Source organism: Microtus oregoni, unplaced genomic scaffold (assembly GCF_018167655.1).
Source record: "Microtus oregoni isolate MIOR12 unplaced genomic scaffold, Mior012 000004F_ref0000308, whole genome shotgun sequence".
NCBI classification, from domain to species: Eukaryota; Metazoa; Chordata; class Mammalia; order Rodentia; family Cricetidae; genus Microtus; species Microtus oregoni.
In genome coordinates this window covers 48,090,541-48,118,357 of record NW_024543063.1, presented here as the reverse complement: position 1 = coordinate 48,118,357, position 27,817 = coordinate 48,090,541, and the positions used below count along the sequence as shown (strand labels likewise).

The 27,817-nt window shown below is 41.4% G+C and overlaps 1 protein-coding gene across 1 annotated transcript in view; it reads right to left on the bottom strand.

Moving 5' to 3' along the window:
• Positions 1-2,369: 2,369 nt before the first annotated feature.
• The window catches only part of LOC121446974 (cytochrome b5 type B), a 37,460-nt gene continuing 12,012 nt past the window's right edge, over positions 2,370-27,817 (bottom strand). The window contains exons 2-5 of the mRNA XM_041649916.1: positions 18,404-18,532; positions 17,927-17,956; positions 11,052-11,080; positions 2,370-6,634 (exon numbers count right to left, since the gene is read on the bottom strand). Coding sequence (XP_041505850.1) covers positions 6,544-6,634; positions 11,052-11,080; positions 17,927-17,956; positions 18,404-18,532 — 279 coding nt within the window. The 3' untranslated portion in view covers positions 2,370-6,543. The remainder of the gene's footprint in view (positions 6,635-11,051; positions 11,081-17,926; positions 17,957-18,403; positions 18,533-27,817) is intronic.

The following is a 27,817-nucleotide window of genomic DNA, read 5'->3' as shown; positions in this document are numbered from 1 at the left end:
ACCATTCTATATGAACACTTCTTAACCATAAGCTTGCAAATGCGTGAGGTGGGAGAGCTGAAATTCTAGGCCAGCTTAGGAGTACAGCAAGATTCTTTTTTTTTTTTTTTTTGGTTTTTCGAGACAGGGTTTCTCTGTGGTTTTGGAGCCTGTCCTGGAACTAGCTCTGTAGACCAGGCTGGTCTCGAACTCACAGAGATCTGCCTGCCTCTGCCTCCCAAGTGCTGGGATTAAAGGCGTGCGCCACCACCGCCCGGCTAAGATTCTTAAATAATAAAACACAGGGGCTGCAGATGCCACTTAGTGGTGAAGTACTTGCTGGCGTGTATGAAAGCCCTAGCTGGATCCCCAGAACCAGAAGAAAAAATAACTGTTTTGCAAGAAAATTAAGTTATTTCAAGCCTATTATCGCTACAGAAACAGGTGATTGCATCAATCTATGATCCCAACAGTAGGGAGGCTGAAGAAGGATGTTGAGTTCAGAGGCCATCCTGGGCTACATGATTAGGCTTTGTCTTAAAAAGCAAAAACAAAACAAGCAAACAAAAAAAAAAAAACCAGCTAGCCAGGTTCAAATTCTGCTCCCTACCCCCGTGACTTTCTGACTGAATAGTAAAATCTGAAAAACCTGGACATTCCATTTCACTCGGGAACTACAGTAAGAATAAAGAATACAGGTGTGGCAGCGCACACCTTTAATCCCAGCACTTGGGAGGCAGAGGCAGGCAGATCTCTGTGAGTTCGAGGCCAGCCTGGTCTACAGAGCTAGTTCCATGACAGACTTAAAAGTTAGAGAAAGGCCTATCTCAAAAAAAAAAAAAAAAAAAAAACAATCAAGAATAAAGATGAACCATCTGGAGCCATCATTCACTTGGTAACAACACAGCAGGTGTCACACAGACGATAATTACAACTGCATTCATAATTCATTAGAAAAACAAAGTAGTCTCTTCTTAGTGCTTTATAAAAGAACTGAGTTTTTTGTCTAGTTTCAAATTCTTTTATGTGTATGGGTGTTTTGCCTGTATATTGTCTGCATCACATACGGACAGTGACAGTAGAGGATGTTGGACTGTAAGTTGTCTGTACTTGGGGCTTGAACCTAGGCTCTTTAGAAGAGCAGCCAGTACTATTAACTGCTGAGCCATCTCTCCGGCCTCAAAAATTAAGTTTTCAAAATGCACGTAAGTAAAACAAACCAACCGACCCACAGCCAGGCAGTGGTGGCTCATGACTTTAATCCTAGCACTTGAGAGGCAAAGGCAGGCAGATCTGTGGGTAAGGGTAACTTCAGAGCAAGTTCCAACACAGCCAGGGCTACACAGAGAAACTCTGTCTCGAAAAACTAAAAAAAGAAAAGAAAAAGGAAGAAAACGTCTAAGTGACTAAAATGAGTAGGCTTTAAGTACACAGAAGAGACAACTACCTAGCTAAATGCTGTCAGATATACGCTATTTCCAGACTGAAATAAATTATGTAGGGCTTTCTTACCTTTTTTTGTAAATGGAATCAGTCTCAAATTATGATGCATCAAACAAGATTTGTCACGCAACTACAAAACAGCAGGAAGAGTACCTGATAATGAATTCTTATTAGTATCAGAGATTAAATATTAGGTTCAAATGTTGGCATTAAGAATGGGGCTATCCCTTCCTGTCACTAATCCTTGATTCCTGCGGTAGTGGAATCACCAGGTCCTAATGAGTGATGTGCTCTGACCTGCTGTTGGTCATGCTAGAAGGCTATCAGTGTGTGATAGAAGTAATTATTAAAATGGTTTATTTCCCTTGCTTCACACAATCACTAGAGCCTCAACCTCTGTGTTTAAATTTCCCCAACAGTTTAGCTAGTTCCAAGAAAAACAATCATTTGAGGCCCAGCATTACAGATAACAAAACATTACCTCATGTTGGCTTTTCTTTACCAGTAGAAATGTAACTCCAAATTGTTTTCTGGTTCCTACTTCACAGCCCTTCCATGGCAGGACCTGGGTAGCTGTATCTTGAAAATATCTAATGAGAGGTCCACCTCCAACACAGAGCCCTCAAGAGCCACTGCACTACCTAACTCGTTTTAAACAAATGTTGGCAGAGATACAGAACAACTTTGTGCACCCCAACTGTTACATTCAGTGTACCTCAGAAGTACAGCACCAACATGTCTTTAAAAAAAAAAAAAAAGCCAGGCGGTGGTGGCGCACGCCTTTAATCCCAACACTTGGGAGGCAGAGGCAGGCGGATCTTTGTGAGTTCGAGGCCAGCCTGGTCTACTAGAGCTAGTTCCAGGACAGGCTCCAAAGCTATAGAGAAACCCTGTCTCAGAAAAAAGGAAAAAAAAAAAAGTTGATTAAAAAAAAAAAACAACTGTAGTCAGGACGAGAAAATGAAAACAGTGTCTTTATTGTGTAGTTCTAACAAACATTCACTGTGTGCACATTCCAGTAGAAAGAGACAAAGATCTTTGTTCAAAATAAGCTGCAATCAAATAGGTAAACAAACTCCATCATTGAATACACAGAAGGAATGTTACCATTAGTCACCTGCAGCTGAGGGTGCAGTAAAAAGTGAGCTAAGTAACTGAAATGACGTTCTGCCCAAACTGCCAGTGTAGGCGATGTAGGCGTGGGCAACGGGTGGCCACTGAAATCCATGAGTAAGATACTGGGCATAAGGCAGGTGGCTGACAGACACATCTCTGCTTCTTCAGAGCCCCCCTCCTAGATCACCCCCACGAATTCCAAAGTTGGCCAAATGTGACGGAGCTCTTTGTTACTTTTGGGATATTTGGCAACTGCATCCCACAGCCTCAAAACTTCAGTTTCTTGTTGAGACATGACATGTCTGAATCCATTTCCCTTGGGGTAGGAGGCAAAGAACATTCATGCTCTGTGCTTCAGTCACCTCAGGTGGACTTCAGCCTGATGGGCATCACCTGGGATGAAGGATGAACGCCATGCGTGACGACACATCCAGCTCGTCAAAGCACTTTTCACTGCTCCTCAGCAGCTAAATGAGCACAACCCAGCATCATAAGCAACAGTGGCAGCTGCTCAAAGAGCCTAGCAGCTCAAAGGACAGTTTTGGACAGACTTGTCTCTGCTTAAGTAATCACACAAGAAGTTTGCAAACACAGATCATAAGCTTTGTCCCACTGCTTTCTTTACAGACGTGCAGTCACTCAGAAAGGAAAACCAGCTCCCAGGGCCAGGTAGGAACGTTTACAGAATGGGCATTAACACCCTGGGTCTTGGTAGCACAAATTCCCTCTTTTGTGCTCACCAGCTGTTAACTTGCATGGTGTGTGGGGGCAGTTGGCCACTTCAAGAATTAACAACAAACCACCCCACAGGTAGGGGGTGCTGTCAGCCAACAGGGACTAGTTCCCCTTGCTCTCAATGATAGTCTGCATGGCCCACAAATGTTAAGGCTTCTTTGACAAGTTCAGGGTTTTATAATGCATTTGGTGCACATGCTGTATTGCCTTGTTGAGGAAAAGCCTCAACAAACTCTCACGTAAGACCTACCCCCCCCCCCCCGTTTATGTAGGTAACAGAATTACAGCAAACAGACATGAAAGTGGTTTCGTGGTTTTGTTTTGAGACAGAGTCTCACTATGTAGCTTTGGCTGGACTGGAGCTTGCTATGCAGACCAGGCAGACCTAGAACTCAAGAACTGTCTGCCTCTGCCTCTTGAGTGCTGGGAATAAAGTCACATGCCCCTATGCCTGGCCAAAAAAGAAGCAGCATTTTTTATATATGTAATATAAAATGACATCATATTATCAGTAGTTCAAAAAAAGCCCTGGGTATTATATGGATTTCATAAATGGCAAAGATGAAAGCATAAAAATCTTTTCCTCTGGGCACTCAGTAAAACAGCTCAAATAAAAGCAGGGGAATCACAGACATGAAATAAAAAAGCACGGTTTTTGTATTGATGCTTACCATAGAAATACCAAAACACCAATTTTACTTAAAAAAAAAAATACAGCTCTTTTTTGTGGACGGTGTTGAGATGGGGTCTCTATATAGTTCTGGCTGTCCTGGAACTCACTCTGTAGACCAGGCTGGACTTGAACTCAGAGATTTGCCTGCCTCTGCCTCCCAAGTGCTGGGATTAAAGGTGTGCACCACCACTGACCAGCCAAAAACAGTCCTTAACATTTTCTATAATCAGATGTTTTTCACTGGATGTGAAGAGATGCCAAGAAACATTCACAACTGACCCAAGTTATCCTCAGGCTTAGGTTAGCTTGAATGCTCCCTTCCTGTACCTCAATGGGCCCTTATTCTTTCCATCTACCCAACACATCCCACGTAGCTTGGCTCTCACAGCAAGGGGCCCCCAAGCCGCACTGCACACCCTTCCTTGCCGTTAGCGGAGGTGTCAGTCATGCCACTTTCGTTACAGAGAAACTAGAGTTTCACTCTCGTATATTACAGACATTATTATTTTTTATTTTTTTATTTTTTTTTTTGGTTTTTCGAGACAGGGTTTCTCTGTGGTTTTGGAGCCTGTCCTGGAACTAGCTTTTGTAGACCAGGCTGGTCTCGAACTCACAGAGATCCTCCTGCCTCTGCCTCCCGAGTGCTGGGATTAAAGGCGTGCGCCACCACCGCCCGGCTTATTACAGACATTATTAAAGACAGAAGTTTGATTAGGTCTGTATCCCTGATACATAAAAGTCATCTAGAAATTACTCTAACGTATCATATCCAAGTACGCAAGGAAAAGGCTAATGTTATTTTGATGAATTCTGAATTCATTCAACTGCTGAATCTCAGGATAGAAATCCTGGCCTGAACTTTTTCTTAAATAGTTTGCATGGGCAGACTGGTTTAATGTGCAGTTTCCTGTACTGTCAAGCCCCATGACAAGCTGGAAGGGAGGCAGGAGACACTTCCCAGCATCTCTGGTCCTTTTAGAATTCAATGGCTTCCTGCTAGATATGACAAAGGCCCGGAAGCAGACTGGTAATGAACAAAGAATGTGGAGGACAATCACAGATAATGGGTAAAAAAAAAAAAATAGCTGGGAAACTCAGGTATCACCACAGGGAAACGAATAAAGTCAAAGATGCCAGGAAAATGCCTGAACCAATGAAAAACAGTAATTTTAAATGATTACTTTCCAATGAAATACATATCCAAGGGAGGGGAAAAAGCGTCCAGATTTATCACTATAATCCTCAGAAGAAAAGCAGAACAAAATCACCATGTTGGAGCCATGGAGGTAAACACAGATGAAAACAGAAGTCTCTTGGCAAGGTCTCCGGATCTGAAGTGGCATGCCCCAACAATGACATTTACATGGAAGTTATTTTACTGAGAAAAGACCAAACTTAAGTCTCTTACTTTGATAAAACAGAATCAAACATTTGTTAATAAGTAAATAAAAAGGCAACGAGAGCCTTCCATGAAGCCCCAGGGGCAGCATCCCAGGCTTTAGTGAAGTGCCATGGGAAGACTCATCTTTCGCTAGCAAAGACAGCCAGGGTGAAGATGGCTGGAAACTGGTGTCTTAACTGCTGTCCTGTAAGTGGTGCTTTGTTCTCTTTTAAAAGAGATTATTCTGAATTCACCTTAACTCGCCGATCCCTTCTTTGGCTCTTCTACACCTGAGAAACCAAAGGGATGCAGAGTTTTATAAAGTATTCTTGGGAAGAAAGGGGCCAGACTTAGGGACAAGAGGAGCCATCAGCTACACTAACTGGGAGGGAGAAAACCACATAGTCCTTTTTCTTTAATTTTTATTTTTTTGTATACTTTTTAACAATTACATTTGTTTAGTGCACACTTGTGCCTGTGTGTGCTCTGTCCGAATGTGTGCACCTGTGTGTATAAACAGGTGTGTGTGTGCACTAGGGCCACAGCATGTGTGTGGAGGCCAGAGGACAGCTTCTGGTAACTGCTTCTCTCCTACCCGTGTGGGTCCAGAAAATCAAACTCAGGTCATCAGGCTTTGTGGCAATTGCTTTTATCCAATGACATAGCTTTCGGTCCCTTACTTTTAATAATCATAAATAAGATCATTTGGGAGCTATGATTTAAATAAGAGAGACATATCTTAACTTCACGAATTAAACTCCTTATGATAAAGACAAAATTAAATCAGAATTAAAAAATAAATTTACTTCAAAAAAATTGGGAAAAGATTCAAAATTAGAGTGCTGTTCCCTTAAATATATCTAATGCAAAGTCAAAGTAAGAGAAATCATATATTGTCCCCAAAGGCCATGTCACTACAACATCAGAACTCTAATTATAGGCATAAACTCTTGAAATGAAGGAAACAAGTGGAAGCCAGTGAGAAGAAACCCTAGCAAGGACACAATGTGAGTAAGAGCTTTGGGCATCAGGCTCTGGCTGGTGAAGGACCCTGGTCCTAGACTGAGGAGGATAGATATCTGGTCAACCATCTTGGCTCCAAGTGGGGAGGAAAACAACTGGCAAGATTTAAGAAGGGAGCATTGCTGCAGCCTCCACAGTAAGTGTCTACTTCTCGCTCCAGGAGCATGTGCTCCCACACTCCAACATGGTCGCCTCAGGAGGATTTGCTGTCGGTGGTGAAGTGACGATACAGGAACCCTACAAGAATGGCGCCCACCACGGGGAGAATCCAATATGCCCAGCAACTAGAAGCAGGAAGAAAAAGCAATGAAGTTAATTAAACTTTTACTATAGTGTATCTGAAAGGAAAACAAACAAAACCCAACTCTACACTTATTTGTATCTGTGCATTTATGTGCTCAGGCATGGCATGATGTGCAGGTGGAGCTCAGAAGAAAACGTGGGAACTTGAGTTACCAGACTTGGCAGGTGTCTCTACTTGTTGAGCCATCATGCAGGGCCTAAAGTTCTTCTTTTAAAAAGGATGTAAAAAACAAAAAAGAAGTAACTTTCAGGATAAGGTGGTGTATGATTTTAACCCCAGCACCTAGGAGGGAGAAGCAAGAAAATCTCTGAGAGTTCAAGATCAGTGACACCCGTTGACAAAAAAAGCTGTAGCTCAGTGGTAGAGTGCTTACCTACCATCCAGAAGCCCCGAGTTTGAACCCTAGTGCCACAACACAATGAAAAGAGAATGCATAGCTGTAGTAGGGAGCTGCGGGCCGCTCAGTTCCCGACCACCGGCTAGCTTTACTCAAAATAATTACACGGAAACTGTATTCTTTTAAACATTGCTTGGCCCATTAGTTCCAGCCTCTTATTGGCTAACCCTCACATCTTGATTAACCCATTTCTATTAATGTATATGGCACCACGAAGTGGTGGCTTACCGGGAAGATTCTTAACCTGCGTCCATCTCGGAGAGGAGAGCTATGGCGTCTGACCGACTACGCTTTCTTTCTCCCAGCATCCTGTTCTGTCTACTCCACCTATCTAAATCCTGCCCTATCAAAAAGCCAAGGCAGTTTCTTTATTAACCAATGAGAGTAATACATAGACAGATGACCCTCCTCCATCACATAGTATGCTATCAAAACAGATACACAAGCTGGACATAGTGGTACATACCTGCAAACCCAGCACTCTGGAAGCTGAGGCAGGAGAATTGCTGTAAATTACAGGCTAGCCTGGGCTACACTGTAAATGCCAGCCCAACCCCAGTTACGTATCAAGATACAGTAAAACAAACAGAACAAAAAAGAAACAGATACACAGACACCACACACACACACACAATCCCAGCATTTGAATGCTAAGGCAGGAAAATCAAGAGTTTGAGGACTAGGAGATAGTAAGTTAAGGACTTGAGAGTGTGATCCCTAAAACTCAAGTAAAACTCCAGGGAACAGTAGCTATGCTTGAAATTTCAGTGCTGGGGAGATAAAGATGGGCAGATCCCTGGGACGCCCAGTGTAGCCGAACTAGTGAGCTCCAGGACAAGGAGGTCTTCTGTCCACACACATGCATGCAGAGACACACAATATTAAAACAAAACAGTTCACAATCATTCTGGCATTCCAAAAAAGCTGTATGTGTGTGTGTGTTTCTTTCTAAGTGTTTCTATGAGACATACTGATTATTTCTGGGTTACAGGGTTATAGATATTAGAATTTGTCTTTGTGACTTTTTTTTACAAATTATTATACTGCAATAATTAATTTTTATGTGTATGGTGCTAGGAGTCAGACCCTAATATAATAATATTTTATTACCTACTTTATTATAAGTTTAGAAGTAACAAATCTTTGCACCCCAAGTAAGAAGCTGGTAATAGGAGCCCATGCTTTCAATGTCTAGTTTTATTTGTTTTATTTTAAATACATTGTATCTATGGGTGTTATGCCTGAATAACTGTAGCTGCACCATGTGTGTTCATGGTCAGAAGAGGGCATCAGATCTCCCTGGGCAATGGTGGTGCACGCCTTTAATCCCCCCCCCCCAAAAAAAGAATTATTCTCCTTGCCTAGACAGATCCAGCCCGGTACACACAAGACTACAGAGGTAAGTTACTACCAACAGATGAGATGACAGGCAGGCAGGCAGGCAGGCAGGCAGGCAGGCAGTTTTGCTTCAAGTCAAGACAGCATGCACAGCAGAACTATGGAACATGGGAACTTTGAAGTCACTGAGGCTTCCTGAAGAGCAACCACGGAAGACTAGAGTCCAAACATAGGACCCTCCACCCCAAGAAAACACTGAAGAGAAGACTGCAGAACAAGAGAGAATGGTTGCCACCAAGTCTCACACCACTTCTGCTACCGCTGAAGCGTGAAGACAAACAAGAACTGTATTTCCACTGTGCTCAGAGACAGAGCACCAGCAATAATTTTGTGCCAGAGACAGGTTTATTTTTTTCTGGAGACTTATCCAAGTTATTGCAAAAAAAAAATGTGATTTGTTAATTTTTATTGCTCAGTAATGTTTTATCATGACTATACTAGAGTTCATTTTTATTACTAAAAAAAATTTAAAGTTTTTCCAATGTTTAATGTCTATGCAAGACATTATTTAAATGTTGCTATAAACATCCTTTTTTTTCTGAGACAGGATCTGACTATACAGCCTTGACTAGCCTGAAGCTCACTAGTAGACCAGGATGATCTTGAACTGACAGACATTCACCTGCCTCTCCTCTCAAGTTTTAGTTCATATCTAACATTTTTTTTAATTTTTTACCATTTATTTAGTTTATGTGTATGGGTGTTTTGTCTGAATGTATGCATGTGCACCACATGAGTTCCTGGCACTCTAAAGTCAGAAGGTGTCAGATCCCCTAGAGCTAGAGTTACATAGCTAGCAGGGAGCTGCCATGAGGATGCGGGAACCAAACCTGGGTCCTCCCCAAGAGCAGACAATGCTCCTTACCACCGAGCCATCTCTCTAGCCCTAGCTATAAACATTTGTGTCTCTGTTTCCTTGTACTTTTCTCTTGGATGATAGCCTTACTATGTTGCCAAGATTGGTCTCAAAACTCCTGGGTCAAACAATCGTCCTAGCAGCTGGGACTACAAGGCAGGCATACTACGCTTTGACTTGTGACATGTTTCTATTGCAGGTCCAATAGAAATGCAATCGTTAGGTCAAAAGTTATTTACTAGATACTGCCAAAATGTTCTCAAAGTGAATGCTCCCAGAAGAGGATAAGAGTCTTGGTAACTAACTTACTTCCTAATAAGCAAGTCTTCTTATATGTAGGAACATCTGTCTACATATTAGGTGTGAAATATTAGGTTACATATAGGTGAGACCTATAATTTGTTTTTGTTTTGGTTTGGTTTTGTTTGTTTTTCAAGACAGGATTTCTCTGTGTAACAGCTCTGGCTGTCCTGGAATTCACTTAATGTAGATCAGGCTGGTCTCGAACTCTCACCGAGATCTGCCTGCCTCTGCCTTTTGAGTGCTGGGATTAAAGGCATGTGCCACCACCACCTGGCCAGACCTATCATTTTAATGATATGACATTAAACCTTTACCCACTTGCTTGTATGATATGGGATATCCCTCTGTATGCTGTGAATATATTTTACCACTGGTTAATAAAGAAGGTGCTTTGGCCTATGAATCCAAACAGATACAGGGAGAAAGAAGGCAGTCTGGGAGATGCCAGCAGCCACTAGAGAAGCAAAATATAGGGTAACAAACCATAAGCGTCATAAAATATAGAATAGTTGATTTAAGTTGTAAGAGCTCACTAATAAGCCTGAGCTAATAGGCCAAATAGTTTGTAATTAATATTAAGCCTCTGAGTCTTTTTTGGGAACTGGCAGGTGAGAGAGAAACCTCCAGCTACACTTGTATTTGTGTAAAGTATTTAAATGCAAATCTTTTGCATATTCTATTGAGATATTTTTAAAACTTTATTTGCAGGATTTTTTATGCATTTTGGATAATAATTCTTTTAAAAGCAACACTGACTCTTTGAAACTTTCACACACTCATGATATATTTTGGTGATACCCATCCACTACTACCCCCTCAACTCTCAAGGTCAGCAGCTCTCACAGGGCTCACTTAAGACTATGAGAAAACACAGATATTTACATTATGATTCACAACAGTAGCAAAATTACAGTTATGAAGTAGCAAAAAAACCCAATTGTATGTTTGGGGGTCACCACAGCAAGAGGAACTGTACTAAAGGGTCACAGCATCAGAGAGGAGGAGAAGCACTGCCCTCGGGCTTCCACTTTGTGTCCCTCCCAACTTCATATCCTTTTTAAAAAATAATACCCCTCCCTCCCCAAAAGAAATTACTGCTGCTTGTATCTGCACAGATCTTTGCTTTGGTTTTTCTTTTTTAAAATTTTATGCATACAGGTATTTTGCCTATATATCTGTCTATAATGTTCATGCCTAATGCCCCATAAACCAGACCAGAAGAGGGCATCAGATCCCACCTCCACCCCACACCCCCAGAGCTGGAGTTAGAGATGGTTGTGAGCCACCATGTAGGTGTAGGGACTCAAACCCAGATTCTCTAGAAAAACAGCTAGTGTTATTCACTGCTGAGCCATCTCTCCAGCTCCAAACACACATACGTAAAAAGAACCTCTTGAGAGACATTATGTAGAGTGTAAGGAAGTCCATCAGAGAGATACTAACCTTTTGCATGTACTGCTTTTTGAAGGATCCTGAAGAAGTCACATGTTCAAAAATAACAGAAAGAGATCATTAGTACAATGCACATAAGTCTCCTTGGATATCCAGATAAACTATAAACAGTAACAGAATTTCCTTCACGAATGTGATTCCTATAGTTTCTAGATAATGGGTAGACTTGGAATCGTTTATTTCTAATAAGACATTGGTATTTCTTAGTGAATAATCTAAGAGAACACAGAAATCTAAAGAGAACATAGAAATGACCTAAGCTTTTTATATGTAAAAATATCAATGATAAAAGTTTATTTAAGTCAGGCAGTGGTGATGAACACCTTTAATCCCAGCACTCAGGTGGCAGAGACAGGCAGATCTCTGTAAGTTCAAGGTCAGCCTGGTCTATAAATCGAGTTCCAAAACAGCCAGGGCTACACCGAGAAACCCAGTCTTGAAAAATAAAGCAAAAATAAAGCAGAAAAACAAAACAAAAAAAAAACAAAACCCTCTATTGAAATGGACTTATATTTTGGGTCACAATGACAAGCTATTTAACTGGACTTAGCACAGCACAACTAAGATCACAGTTTCTGAAAACATTTTTTAAAGTCCTCAGATCTCTTCTGCAAAATGATGAGCTGCCAAATGCTCTCAGCCCTGTAGACTACCACCTCACGGCTTACAGAGATGACCTGCTTACTCTTTGAAACTGAAACTAAGTAAGTATTTGGGGGATTATTTAACTTTTTTTTCCTCTTGGGACTTATTTAATGTTATGTGTATAAGTGTTAGCCTGCACATATATATGTGCACCAGGAGCAGGGTGTTGGACACCCTGGAACTGGCATTAAAAACATTTGAAAACCTCCATATGGTTCTTGGGACTAGAACCTGGGTCCTCTGCAAGAGCAAGCAATGCTCCTAACTACTGAGCCATTTCTCCAACCTAGGATTATTTAACAATTAAAAGGGGAAGAGTAGTTAAAGGAAAGAAAATACTAAACAAATCTTAAAAAAAAAAAAAAAAAAAAAAAAGACAGATTCGCTCTGTATAATCCAGGCTAGCCTTAAACTCAAGACCCTTCTTCTTGCTTTGGATTCCTAAGTGCTCAGATTACAAGTATGCAGTACTTGATCCAAATAATCTTAAAATTTAGATTTTTGGAGGCTGGATAGATGATTCAGCAGTTAAGAGCACTGGCTGCTCTTCCAAAGGACCTGGGTTCAAGTCCCAGTACTCACATAGTGGCTCACAACTGTTTGTAACTGCAGTTCCATGGGAATCTCATGCCCTCTTCTGGCCTCACAAGCACCAGGCATGCATATGGTGCACTGACATGCATGCAAACAAAACACCCAAACACATAAAGATAAATAAATAAAATCTTGGGGATAAAAAAGTAATTACTTACTGATGTATGTGACAACATGGATGAACCTTCAAAACATTATGCTAGTCTAAGTGAAAAGGGGCAGACACAAAAGACCATCTATTATATAAGTCCATTTATATGGACAATGAATTGAAAGAGAAGGAGATCAGCAGTTGCTTTAGGTTTGGCAAGAGGGGTTGGGAGGTAATGGAATATGGCTGGTAATAGGTTCATGGCTCCTTTTTGCAATGATCAAGTTGTTATAAAGTTGGTTGCAATTAGTACTCAACAGTGTGTTTGTACATGAGCGAACTAGAAACACTGTCACACAGATAAATACATACTTCCATCCTGAGAACACACAGGTGGAGTCTCTACATGTCAAACCTTTTGTACTGTTTACAACCAATATTTTGAATATGTGCTAGCTACAGTAAGTCATGGACTACATCATAGTAAAGAGAAAGAGTATAGCACTAAGCCTATAATATGCTGAGATAGTAATCATTCCTAACAAACAAGAAATAATATAATGTGTCATGTCTTTTTAACTAAATACCTTTAAATATCCGTTTTAAGAGCAATCCATTCCCAGGGGGGGAAAAAAAAGAAAAAGAAAAAAAAATTGCCTAACATCCTGGAGAAATGAAAAGAGAAAGCATCCATTTTCTTCAGGACAGACACCAAAGTAAATGCTAAGCTGTGGCCCCCCTTTTAGTCAAAAATAATAAGAGAGATACATAAGGCACAGCTATTAACAGCCAAGTCCTAGTTTTGTTTAGTTTGGTTTCTGTTGTTCAATTCCTTCTCAATTTTATAAAACTAAAAAGAAAAAAATATAATAACTTTCTTGCCTTCTCACACACTTCCTATAATCCTTATCTCCATACCAAAACTCTGCTGAATCTGATTTAGACTTAAATGAAAGTCCTACAGGCTACAGACAAATTTAGTTTATTCTTTTGGTCTTCAGGCACATCTGGCTGAGTAAGTCTATGCCCAGATGTTAGTGCTCTCTGCCTTTTATATGGAAACTAAGATTTCACTTACATTAGATCATTCTAATGTAAGTAGTCCAGCGGAAGGACTACCACATAAGCAATATGATGCTTCTTTATTTTCCAAGGAATATACTTGCAAAACAAAATCTGAGTATGCTATTATTTTAGCCCAATGTTATTAACAATAAAAATCAACTGCTTGGCTGAGCATGGTGGCACTCCTGTAATACAGCACTTGGGAGGCAGCGGCAGGAAGATTAAGGGTCCAAGGCCAGTCTGGGCTACACAAGACCCTGTCTCAAATACAAAACAAAACAAACTGACTGCTCAAATAAAACTGATTCCTAGGCTAAGGGTGTGGCTTAGTCAGTAAACTGCCTGCTCCAAGAGGACCTAAGTTTGGATTCCCAGAGGCCATGTAAAAGCCAGACAAGCTGACATGTGCTTATAACCTTAGAGCTGGGGAAATGGAGTCAAGCAGATCCCCAAAGCTCATTGGCCAGCTACTGCAGCCAATCAATGAGCTCTGAGTTTAATGAAAGACTCTGTTTCAAACATAAATAAGTGGTGAGCAATATAGGAGGACACCCAATATTGACCTCTGTCCTCCACAAGTATATAAACGTATGTTCGTGCACTTGTGTGCACACATCCACAAAACATACACAAACACAACACACAAAATTTAAAATGAAACTCCGTCCCAAAGCACAAGGTATTAACAGGTTTAATTCCTCATAAAATTAATACACACACACACACACACACACACACACACATATATATACTGTTTTTCAAATATACTTTTATGAACAATAATACTAAAGATGGGAGTTGTAGGGTAAAAGAAAATATTTTATGTTCAAGTGTTTTGGTTGGGTTACTACTGTGGTAATGAAACACCATGACCAAAAGCAATTTGAAGAGAAAAGGGCTTATTTCGTCTGTAGTTCCATATAACAGTTTATAATCAAAAGCAGGGGAGGGCAGGAACTCACACAGGGCAGGAACCTAAAGGCAGGAGCTGATGTAGAGGCCATGGAGGGTGCTGTTTACTGGCTTACTCCACATGACTTGCTGGGCCACTAGCCCAGAGATGGCACCACAATGGGCTGAGCCCATCAAACTTTAATTAGCAAAATGTCCTACATCCAATGGAGCTATTTCCCTAATTGAGGTTCTCTCCTTTCAGATGATTTTAGCTTGTGTCAAGCTGACATAAAACTATCCAGCACACCAAGTAAACTTTTTAAAAGGTTTTTCTGTTTATTTTATGTGTATGAGTGTGTGCCTGTATATGTGTGTCTGTGTGTGTGTGTGTGTGTGTGTACATGACATGGGCCAATGCCCAGGAAACTGGAAGAGAACATTGGATCCCCTCAAACTGGAATTAGCAGACAGTTGTGAGCTGCCATGTAGGCTCTGGAAACTGAACCCCAGTCCTCTAAAAGAACAGCTAGTGGTCTTAAGTGCCATTTCTCCAATCCCAAGTAAACTTTTTATAAATCTACTCATAACTGGAATTATATAGTATCTTCCAGCTCAGAGCTAACTCGGCTTCGTTGTTTATAGAATGAAGATTCAGATGAACTTAAATTCTAAAATCACTACTCCAGCACAGTTTTGTGAGCCAAGGCATTTTGACCAGCAGGAGAAGAAACAAGCTTCTTGCCTAGGAGACCTTAGGAGCACTGCCAGCACAGGCCCATCTCTTTCTCTTCCACTACTAAAACTAAAACTCTACCCTATAAAACTGACAACTCTGTTTACAGAGTCAGAAACCCTGAACCACAAGAAAGGAAACTAATTAATAAAATGAGCTTTCTTCCCACTTCGTGACAGTGAATGTTTAGCCAGAGATAAAAAAGTGAAGGAAAGAGATGCCTATATCCTAGGACAGAAGTATCTACCTCAGTCTCTGAGAAACCACGTCATTTCTCAGCCTCTGGCTTAACATCAAGCATAGAAACCAACCTGAGGGATCAAGGACTTCTTCCTGGAAATGAAATCAGTCTGGAATATAATTCCATGAAAACCTGGTAGGTAGTCTTGAAATTTTTCCAAAAGGCTTTCTTTGCCTAATCTGCCTGAAGGGTAACAGCCAGCCTGACTGAAACAAACAACAGTCAGAATCATCCTAATGGAGACATGTCCTCAGGGACAAGGAGCTGGAGAAAAACAAGCTTGAGAGCCCAGCTTTCGGTCCCTCCCTAACCTAGGAAGAGGCTACACTACAGCTGTAGTTCTAAATGATCATACCCACTTGGTGAGCTGAGGAGGCTTTTTTCTATACTTCCGGCTGGAGGAGGAGAGCATCAGGTTTATGTCAGCTAATCAATCTCTTCTGACGTGTGCTTGGCCTCCTTCCTATCACCTAGGCTATTCAAAACACAAATCCAGCTGGACTCCAGAGATTCCGAACAAGGAGAGTGAAAGCCCAGGAAATGAGCACTTGACTTTTCTTTTCTTTTTCATTCCAGGGGATCCCAATTTAGGTTGATGCAGGGAACAGAATCTCACTGCTGTCCATTTCCCACATACTCCTGCCTCCTGTATTACCAAGGAAGAAAACCAGCAACAAGAAATAACTGATAGATCTCTAGACATGGTAACTACAAAAGTATGTTTCTACTGTTTTAACATAAGGAGTGCTTCATGATTGCTGTGAGGAAATGAGTGAGGATTTCTAAATTGAAGGTTTCCCCTGTAAACATCACAGTATCCTTTGACTGAAATAGACTCAGAGTGGCATTTCTTCAACATGTTCAATTAAGACCATGATTAGCTCAACTCTTACCTGAATATCACAAGAGGAGTTGAGAATGAGGCAGGTGTGAGGTGGGAAAGACAAAGACAACCCAGTGCTTACAATGTTAAAGAGCCATGTCATCTGCCTTTCGTAATCTAACACTCCAGAGTAGTAGGGAAGCAGGACAGAGCGTGGATTTATATAAAAAAAAACCTGGATTTCAGGGCAACAGAAGGCAGACACTGCCAAGCAAGCAATCTCTTGAATTGAAAGAATTCTTGTGCCAAGGCCAGTTTGAATTGCTGTGCCAAACCTGTTTATTATTTCCTGGCTCAATGAAGAATGAGATTCTAGAAGGAGGAAGAAGGAGTCTTTGCTGTGTGCACAATGAGCTACGAACCACCTAGACTGCTCTCCCTTGAGGTCAGAGGGCAGTGAAAAATCTTCTAAAGGAGAAGACACAGAAAACTGTAAGAGAACAAAGGCAATGGCACCACCCTGCTTGTGGGAAGTAGAAAAGGCTTTCAAGCTTCCTTCTTGGTACAAGATGAAGCACATTAAGGTTTTCAAACACTCAAATGCTGAATCTTTTGTTTTGGCTGCATCAGTGAGCAAACTGGGAAGGGCATGGGACAATCTGAGCATACAGCATTAAAAAAATTAATTTGGGGAAACAGGAACAGAAATAAAGGCCTCTGTTTGACACATAAAGAAGATACTGTGCAGGAAAAAAATTTAATCAGAGCATTATCATCTGTTTTATAGAAGTAAGAATAAGATTTTTCCCAAACTGAACCCATAACCTAATTTCTTCCAAAACCACAATAAACACGCTTTGGAGTCTCAATAAAAATGCATACAAAGCATTAACAAAATGCTTCCTACTAGGCAGAGGAGATGGCTCAGCATTAAGGTCTAGGCTTAAAACCAAAATGTTAAAATGCTTCCTTCTTTTTAAGACTTAACTATCCTTTTGTCCTGGCATATGTAAAGTCCAAATTCCTTAAAAATAGAATTTTGGCTTAGATAAAAGTAATTTGAACTCACAGAGATTCACCTGCCTAGGCCTCCCAAGTGCTGGGATTAAAAGCATGTGCCACCATATTCAGGCTCTCTCTTTTTTATTTTTTTAGCCTTTATTTTTATTTTATGAGTCTGGGTGTTCAGCCTACATGAATCATTTGTGCACCATGTGCATACAATGCCAGCAGAAGCCAGAAGAAGTCCCCTGGAACTGGAGTTATAGACAATTATGAACTATATCGTGTAGGTGCTGGGAATCGAACCTGGGTCATCTGGAAAAGCAACAAGTGCTCTTATCCACTGAGCCTTCTCTACTGCCCATTTTTACTTCTCTTATTAAAATTATTTTTAAAAGTCAGATAGTTGTGATGCACACCTTTAATCCCAGCACTCCAGAGGCAGGTGGATCTCTGTGAGTTTGAGGCCAGCCTGGTCTACTAGAGCTAGTTCCAAGACAGCCAAAGCTACACAAAGAAACCCTGTCTCAAAAAACAAAATATCGGCCGGGCGGTGGTGGCGCACGCCTTTAATCCCAGCACTTGGGAGGCAGAGGCAGGCGGATCTCTGCGAGTTCGAGACCAGCCTGGTCTACAAGAGCTAGTTCCAGGACAGGCTCCAAAGCTACAGAGAAACCCTGTCTCGAAAAACCAAAAAAAAAAAAGAAGAAGAAGAAGAAGAAGAAAGAAGAAAGGAAGAAATACATGAAGCACACAAGACAAAGTAATAACTTCTTACCTTTTTATCACCTTTAGGTTTAAGGTCACTCTGTTTAAAAAAGAGAAAGAACAATGTTGAAGATGGATCTAAATGAACTCTAGCAATGTGTTCTGTTAGTTCCTATCTTTCAGAGACTTCAGGGTCTGAAGAAGGGGCCCAGAGCCACCCTTTAGCATATCAGGATCCACTACCAGAATGCCAAGCACAAAGGACTTACAAGCCCATAGATAATACCTTTAGCAGAGACTTGCAAGAATAACCAAACTACTATTTTAGGAACAGATGTCATTAATTACATAAGTCAGTAAATAAAAGACAAAAACCACTTCCCTTGGCTTTTCTGATACAAAGGAGAGCTTGATGATTCTGCAGCAAATCAGGTATGCGAGCAAGGCGGAATAAACATCTACTCTGAGTAAGTCATTCTCCCAACCCGTTAGTGGCTGTCCAGGAGTTTTCTCTGCACAAGTGACTAAGTTATATGACAGTTCTTACCGGATGGACATCACCAATGTAGTACTGCTTTAGCATTTCCCTGGCATCAGGGGAGTGGCCAACATCTTCAAAGCTTTCTGTTGCATCAGCACCAGCTTGTTCCAGCAGAACCTCTTCCCCACCAGGGTGCTAGAATAAAATGGCATTTGCTAAATACAGTTCTCTCTGAAATGCAAACTGAAGTTTTTCTTTCCATCCCCATTCTTCCTTTCCCGTCTCTATTTAATGGGACAAACTGTGTGCCACCTGTGTGGTTGCATCAGGAAGAATACAGAACCATTTTCTACAATATTCTGGCCCAAAATGCATGGAGTGGGCAATAATTGATTTCCTTTGTTAACATTAAAACCGCAACAAAAAGAACAACAATGAAAACTACAGGATTTCTGGAATACTTTATTCCATTTTTTTACATTTTTCTTTCTTCTTCATCTTCCTCCTCCTTCATCTCTGACTCCTTTTTTCAGATGGGATCCATGTAGTTTGGATGACCTGGAACTCAATATATAGCCCAGGATAACCTTAAAAGCCAGCTCTCCCTGTTTCCTGGGATTGCAGGCGTGGGCCTAAGGTGCTAGGCATTGAACCCAGGCAAGCCTCATGCATGCTAGGCAAGCACTCTCTCCCAACTGAGCTATGTCCTTTACCCATTCCCTTTCTTTCTCCTTTTTTAAAAAACTTTTTTCTTGTGTATGTGTGTGCATGCATGAATTCTCCTGTCTCTGCTTCCTGAATGGTGATGCTTGCAACTTCTAAGTTTAAAACTATTTTCAAGGAGCTGGAGGGATGACTCAAGAGGTAAAGAGCACTGACTGCTCTTCCTGAGGTTCTGAGTTCAATCCCCAGCAACCACATGGTGGCTCACAGCCATCTACTATGAGATCTAATGCCCTTTTCTGGTGTTCAGGCAAAACATGCAGCCAGAATACTGTATACATTATAAATAAATAATTTAAAAAAAAAACTATTTTCAAGTAAAAAAAAATAAGTAAGTAGGTAGGGTAGGGAAAACACATTCTATAATTATATGTTACTAAGACTGAGATGTCTTTGGGTCCATACTTGTAAAATACAATAATGAGAGTACTTATCTTGACAGCTATTACTATTACATAGGATAACTACAAACACTAGGCACTGGGGAAGATGGCTCAGTAGGAAAAAGCCTGACAGACTGATTTCGATCCCTGGAACCTATGAAGAGAACCAACTTCCAAAAGGTGTCCTCTGACTTCCCTCCACACATGCTTTGGGGCAGCATGCACACACACAATTAATAAACAATTTTTTTAAAACTTGGCACTTGCCAAGAATGATGACGCACGCTTTTCATCCCAGCACTTGGGAGGCAGGAGGCAGATCTCTGAATTCCAGTCCAGCCTGGCCTACACAGTGAGTTCCAGGCCATCCAGGGCTGAACAGAGGCCCTGTCTCAAAACAAGTAAACAAAAAGCAAATACCTGGAAATGCGAAAGCGACTCTGGTTGCTGCACACGGTAAACTCCATGCCTTTTGAAACTGAAGTATTACCTATTCCAAAACTGTATTTTCTAAACTAGCACTCATAGTCCCTGACGTCAATACTCAGCATACATTTACATTATCTGACACAGTCATACATTTAACACAACCAACCACCTCAGCAGTGTCAATGTTTCAAAGATTAATTCAAGAAAAATACAAAACCTCTCAAAATCACCTGCCAGGCATGGTCACTCGCCAGCTCCCTGAGGATCAGAGTAGCTCCTATCTTTGTCTCTGCAAAGGTGCCCACCCTGGAGAGCCCAGCACCTAAGCTATCTTAATGCAGGAGTTAAGAGTGCTGTTCACCTGTTTCGTCTGGAGACAAAATGAAATCACTGCAGAGGGAACTGCATCCCAGTTTGCTCTATGTCTAAACTACGGAAGATAGTTCCTCTTTCGGCACATCCCAACAAACAGGCGTTCACAGTAAGATCTGCCAGGCCTGGTGGTACAGGCCAATAATCCTACCATCACAAGAGGTTGAGGAGGGTATCCCAAATTCAAGCCAGCTGGGACAGCTTTGTCAGATCCTGTATCAAAATAAAAAGCCTCGTTGGTAGGCACCCTTAACCCCAGCACTCAGAAGGCAGAGGCAAGCGGATCCCTGTGAGGACGGCATTTACAATTCAGTCAAACTGGGAGGGGAGGAGGCAATTCCCACCAGGAAGAGCACCCAATCGGTAGTCCAGTGCCAAATGGTCAGCCCTGAAGATATGCATGCATACATACATACAAATATACATACATATGTATGAGCAAAATTATATAGACTCGACAGGTTGTTTTTAGGATTATATATGAATATACAAATACATATATGCCTGCAATAACAACTGATGAAAAAAGAGGCCATGAATTTGAAGGAGAGCAAGGAGGAATGTATGAGAGGATTTGAAGAGAGAAATGTTGTAATTAAAATGCAACCTCAAAAATAAACAACAAACTTTTAAAAAAGAAATAAAACATGATTAAAACCATGTTGCACTTAACATGCATGGTAAGTACTGTTTGAAATGGAGTCTCTGAATAAAAGGGAGGCTGCATAAGCCTGGCCATGAAGCAGGACCATTCCTTTCTGAACTTTGGTACTAGAAAACAGGAAATGGTAAGTGCATGGCTGGTAATTCACAATGAAAAAGTCCCATTAAAATGTTTTAGAGGTGTCTTGAAAAAACAACAAAAGAAAAGTTTTAAAGGGATTCAGTGGTTAAGTGCACTTGCTGCTCTTGCAGAGGACCCAGGTTCAGTTCTCTATAGAGCCCTCGGTGTCCTGGACATCCCAATGTAGACACCAGGCTGGTCTCAAACAGAGATCTGCCTGCCTCTGCCTCCCCATCACTGAGATTAGTACAGGACACCATGCCTCACATGTAAAAGCTTATTTTCTAAAGGGCCCCAGACCTTAGCAAAACCGACTCCATGGTGGAAGTGCCATTCAAGCTGTAAAACAGCACACAGACAGCACTACCTGCCAAAACTAAAACAAAGGCCTAACCCATCCAAGTCCATGACTTTGGGCAAGCCTAAATGTCCTAACCTTGCTTTTTAGAGTCTGTAGCTCCACTTCTGGCTAGCTGTTCTTTTTTATTTTGTTTTGTTTTGTTTATTTTGTTTTTCGAGACAGGGTTTCTCTGTATAATAGTCCTAGCTGTCCCAGAACTAGCTCTGTAGACCAGGCTGGCCTCGAACTCACAGAGATCCACCTGTCTCTGCTGGAATTAAAGGCGGGCACCACCACCACCACCTGGGCCTGGCTAGTTGTTCTTGCTAACTGAAGTATGTCAACCCAGGACATGGTTTTTAAAAATATTCACTGCGAAAAAGGCTCAGGGTTACACTGGGATCCCGAGCACTTAGTATAGTTGCAGTCCAGCTAACAAAGGCTTTCTATTGGATTAAATCCATGATCCAGCAATCTTCTCTGGTGAATACTCCGAAACTACTTGATTGATTGTTAAGGTTCTAATTTTTGGTTCGTCAAAAATCACCATATTAACTATTTTGGTATTAGTGTGGCCAAAACATACAACAGAAACAACATCAGGGAGGAGAGACTTCTTTTGGCTGCTCCAGAGGCTTTCTAGTCCTTCAGAAGAAGGAAGGCAGGGTAGCAGGGACAAGTGATGCAGATTCACACTGTAGTGCTCTGTTCCACAGATCAGGGAGTAGGACTGGAACCAGGGGTTCGGATAATTTTCAAAAGGCCCACTGCAAGTGACCTATTTTTGTCAGCTTAGGCTCGACCTCCTAAAAGATTCACAGCCTCCCAAAACAGTGTCAGCAGTTGGCAGATAAGTGTCCTAAGCCTGTAGGGGGCATCTCTAAGTCAGTCCATAATAACTGTAAGATTTACACATAAGTGTGCAAAAGGAATGCTTTCAACAAAGTATATTATGCAAAAGCTAGAAGTCACCACAGTGGTCACTTTGGGGGAGGGATACTGGTTAGGAAGAAACACACCTAGAGGGCTACCAGAACTTGGATGGCAGTTTCACAGATGTATGAACTTAGGGAAAACTCACTGAGCATGCTTTTAGGCTTTGGGCATTTTTATATTACAAATTTTAAAATACATTTTCAGAACTGTGCAGCTGACATCAAAAAGAGGAAACACCTGGACATGTCTACTGACTGGACACAAGGTAGAGTTCTTTGAATGTGTTTCACAGCATAGCATTTTCTCCAAGGAATATTTTAGATGGAAGCCCAATTTACACAATCAAGTACAAGTGATTAAAGTGTTTAGCAGCCGGGCGATGGTGGCACACGCCTTTAATCCCAGCACTCGGGAGGCAGAGGCAGGCGGATCTCTGTGAGTTCGAGACCAGCCTGGTCTACAGAGCGAGCTCCAGGACAGGCTCCAAAGCTACGGAGAAACCCTGTCTCGAAAAACAAAAACTAAATAAATAAAAAAATAAAGTGTTTAGCAATCTTCAAGAAGCAATCTAAAAGCCATCCACACATACAACCGGACAAATAAGACTAGATGACAAACTGATAATACCAGTAGCAGGTACAGGCAGTCTTAAATATTATTAAGAGTTACAAGTCCCTAATTTCAGTACACAGGTTTGGAGAATGTACTTGTAGACTGCCAATGCATAAAAATAAGCTGTTGTTATTCCTGACATTCACCAGAATACAAAACAAAACAGTTCCACCATTTTGGCTAATTTTAAGCAAGCTTTTATTAAAAATGATAAATACTGACCAAGATGGAATTTGGCCAGGACCAAATTTAGACACTTTGCAGCTGTGTGGCCGAGACACGTGTTTGAAGGGCTTATACAAACAAAACCCAAAGGTCACCATACTTTCCCGTGAGGCTTTATTGTTATTTTCCAAGAACTCCAACTCTCAGAATCTCAGGAAGTTCCCTGGTCCTTGGGCAGGTGGGACTCCCAGGTGAACTTTGCTGTAGCTATTTTATGAGGTCAGAGAAGGAAAAAAAGAGCTAAGACCAGTGTACAAGGCACTCTCCCCCACCTGACTCAAGGGCTGTAAGTCCCATACACCCAACACAAACATTACGGGAGATGGGACTAAGTTCAATTTTAGCCCAACCAGTTCTTGTCTACCAGTCTTTGTGCTGGCTAATCTTCACTGTCAGCTTAACAGGATTTAGGCTCACCTAGAGACACACCTGTGAGAATGTTTCTGCAACTCACCTAAAATCCACCCTGAATGTGAGTGACATGCTACTATGTGCTGTGGCCCCAAAATGAATAAAAAGAACAAAATGAGAAAGTCAGATGAGATCAGCATTCACCTCTCCCTTCCTGACGGCAAACACCATGTGACCAGCCATCTCTCAGTTTCAGGCATCACGCTCTCCCTGCCACGATGGACCATGTTCCCTCAAACTCTGAGTGAAAGTCAACCCTTCCCTAGCGCCAGTTTTTTCGTCACAGCAAGAAGAAAGTAAGTATTAATACAGAAGTGCTGAATATTGGCCTGGCTAGAATAGTGAGAATAAAAAGCCAGGCACAGTGGCACATGACTGCAAACCCAGGGCTAAAGAGGCAAAGATACAATTATCAAGAATAAGACCAACCGTGCTGGGCAGGGACACCACACGCCTTTGACCCCAGCACTTAGGAGGCAGTGGCAGGTGGATCTCTGTGAGATCAAGGCCAGCCTGGTCTACAGATCAAGTTCCAGGACTCTCAGGGATACAGAGAAACCCTGTGTCAAACAAACTAACTAACTAACAAAAAACAACCACAGAAGACCAGCCTCAGGGGGCTGGAAAGATGGCTAAGAAATAAAGAACATGTAACTGCTCTTGAAAAGGACTCTCAGAGTTCAATTCCCAGTGCCCACATTGCATGGCTCACAACCTCCTGCAACTCCAGGGATTCGACCCCCTCTTCTGGATTCTGCAGATACCTGTACTCACACATTCACACACACACACACACACACACACACACACACACACAAAATAAATATTTTTTAAGATAGTGAAGACAAGTTCAGATGAGGTAACTTACAAAAAGTGCCTCTGCTCTACTCCCCATTCTCCCCAGTTAAGCACAGAAAGGACAGAAAGGACAGAAATCTGAAATACTGCTATAAAAAAGAGGAGAGAGTCCCTGAGATGAGAATGCAGGAGGTGCCCATCACATGGCAGGACATTTGCACTGTGGAGGGAATCAAACTTGGGTTTATTTATTGTGTGAGTGTGTGTGTGAGCACCTCAAGTCACTTGTATGGAAGTCCAAGGACAACTTGCAAAAGTCAGTTCTCTCCTACCATGTGGATCCTGGGAACTGAACTAAAGCTTCAGAGTAAGCACCCTTACCCAGTGAACCATCTTGCTAGCCCAACTTTCATTTTTCTTTTTACTTCTTCAGAAGAAGAATGTCATAGTGATATATAATACCCTGTATGCTAATTTAAAATATTTTAAATTGTCAAATAAAGAAAAATTTCTAAATGAGATTTTAACCTCATCATTGGTTGTTCAATTATTCAAGAACCCTCAACTACTAGGGGTAGAAAGATGGCTCAGCAGTTAAGAACACTGGCTGCTTTTCCAGAGGACCTGCGTTAAATTCCCAGCACTCACATGGCAGCTTATAGTCGTCTGTAACTTCAGTTCCAGATCTGACACCCTCTTTCTGGTCTATATTGGCACCAGACACATAAAGGGTGTACAGACATACATGCAGGCAAAACATCTATTTGCATAAATTTTACAAATTCAAAAGCAACTCAACTACCTCAAAAACTTCCACATTAAGGTTTGGTAATAATACTTGATTCTTTTCAGTAGGACAACCCTGCATCTATGCACCAGACTTCAGTGTAAGGTTGTGAGGGAATGCTGATACCCTCCCCAAGTCTGACAATTTTGTCAACTACAGCTTCTGACAGTCCAAACCTCTTAGCAGCTTAAAGCCTGTAACAAAAAGGATACTAGAACTGTGCTATATTTAAGCCTCATTATTCAAACCAATTAAAAGCTATTTAACATGCAAAACTCCCATTAGTTGAGAGCTACAGACATGTTACTATACTAATAACACTCCAGATAGAATTGTCAGTTATCTCATTCATTGAAAAGACAATCAAAGCAGCAAAGCATTGAGACAGAGTGGAATAAGGAACAACCCTGGAGGCCAGAAATAGCTGTGACAATTTCAGTCTTGTAAACTTGATTTGTATTTTATATATGACTAATAGCTACTAAAACCATGTAATTAATCTACCAAAACCAAAGTCTTCAAGAAAAAAAGTCAACAAAGCATCAGAGTTTAAAAAATATTCTAGCTAATAAATGCAGAATAAGCAGTGTTTTTGTGATCCCAAATTAGGGAGAGATTTTGTTTGTTTATTGTTCTGAGATAGGGTCTATTTTGTAGCTCTGGCTGTCCTGAAACTCACTATGTAGACCAGGCTGGCTTTGAACTCACAGAGATTCACCTGCCTCTGCCTCCCAAGTGCTGGGATTAAACTATATCCTGTTTAGGAAGAGATTTATTTATAGTACCTTTACCCACTTGCTGTCCCAAGTGATTTATATAGTGAAATATTTTAATTCCCATCTTAACTCTTTGTGTAGAGAGCATCTGTGACTTAAAGGTTTGCCTTACACTTTTGGCCTTTACAGTGTTGAAAACTGATATGCACTCAGCAAAAAGCACACACTTCAAATTTTTAGCTTTTTGAGACTAGTGATAAACAGTATGATACTCTCTAAAGGGGTGATGTGGGATTCCCCTCTTTATGCTCTGATTACCATTGATTACTAAAGAAACTGCTTGGCTTATAGCAGGGCAGAACTTAGCTAGGCGGGGAAAACTAAACTAAATGCTGGGAGAAAGAAGGTGGAGTCAGAGAGAAGCCATGTAGCCCAGGTAAGACACAGCCTCGTAGCGATACACAAATTAATGGAGATGAGTTCATTTAAGATATGAGTCAGCCAGAAATATGCTTAAGGTATTGGCCAAACAGTATTGCAAATAATATGATTTCTGTGAGATTATTTTGGGGCTAAGCATCTGGGAACAAACAAGCGGCCTCCTACTACAAAGGACACTGACAGGGAGCTACTTCCCAGTTGGCCATCCAATCATGAGGACAAACAGCTGCAACTCAATAATATACTACACAGTATTTAACAATTATAGGAGACACTCAGTGTTTACTTTTTTTTAAAAAAAAAAAAAAGGCTTTGGTAACTGAACACAATGGTACACACATGCAATACTGATACTTCTGATGTGAAAGCAGGACCTGGAGTTCAAAGTCATCCTCACAGCAAGTATGCAGTCAGCTTGGGTTACAGACAATTACACTGTAGTCGGGGCTTTCTCATGAGACTGAGGCAGGAAGATTATTGCTTGAGCCTACCAGTTCAAGACCAGCCTGGTGTTAGGTAACACACTGAGACTTATAACAAACACCCCAGCACTCAGAGAAACAGAGGCAGGTGGCTCTGTGAGCTCACGGCCAGCATGATCTATATTGAGTTCCAGGACAGACAGGGCTACACAATGATGCCCTGTCCCAAAATAAAACAAAAATGTTCTTCTTTACAACTCCATCCTCTCTCCTTCATTTGCTGAATCAAGAAAGAAAACCAGTTCTCAATTTAAAGAGTGTAGGATAAATTATTCTCAGCCTTTCTGAGTAAAAACGATGTTCTGTGGGGAGCCGCAAGTTGTGTAATAACATATTCAGCTCAAGAGCAAACCAAAGCAAGGCTTAAGCCAGATCCTGGATTTTTTATTACTCAATATTTGCCCCATACATGACCCATGGCATTTAAAGCTCTTACCACTTTCAAGCTTGCAATGCGATACCCAAAACAAAAGTTTTACTCACCCTGTTCCCAGGAAAGCCAATTAAGGCAGTTCAAAGTCAAAAGCTCAACATTTTTTTGTTTTTCTTAGGGAAAGGGTTTTTTTCTTTTTCAAGACAGGGCTTCTCTGTGTAGCCCTGGCTGTCCTGAAACTCCCTCTGTAGACCAGGCTGGCCTCAAACTCGAACTCACAGAGATTAACCTACCTCTGCTTCCTTAGTGATGAGATTAAAGGTGTCACCACCCAGTCAAAAGTTCAACTTTTAATCCTTGCACATATGACTATAGGCAAATAATGCCAATGCTAATAGGTCAGAAATCCCTGTGTTGAACAACCCTACGTCTAAGGCTCAGGGTACATCCTGGAAGGAGGCCAGAAAGATTCCATGAGCCAGAGGACAGGATACCTGCTGCTAGACAGGGACTCTGCACACATGAAATCTCAACAACACAGTTGCCTAAAACTGCACAAGCCCCCACTCCCAGACGAAGAGCTACAGGTGATGAGCTGCTGAGAAAAGAATCAGTTTTCTCCAGGGAGGAGCCTCCTGATAGGCTACTCAGTCCCAAGTATCAGTCCT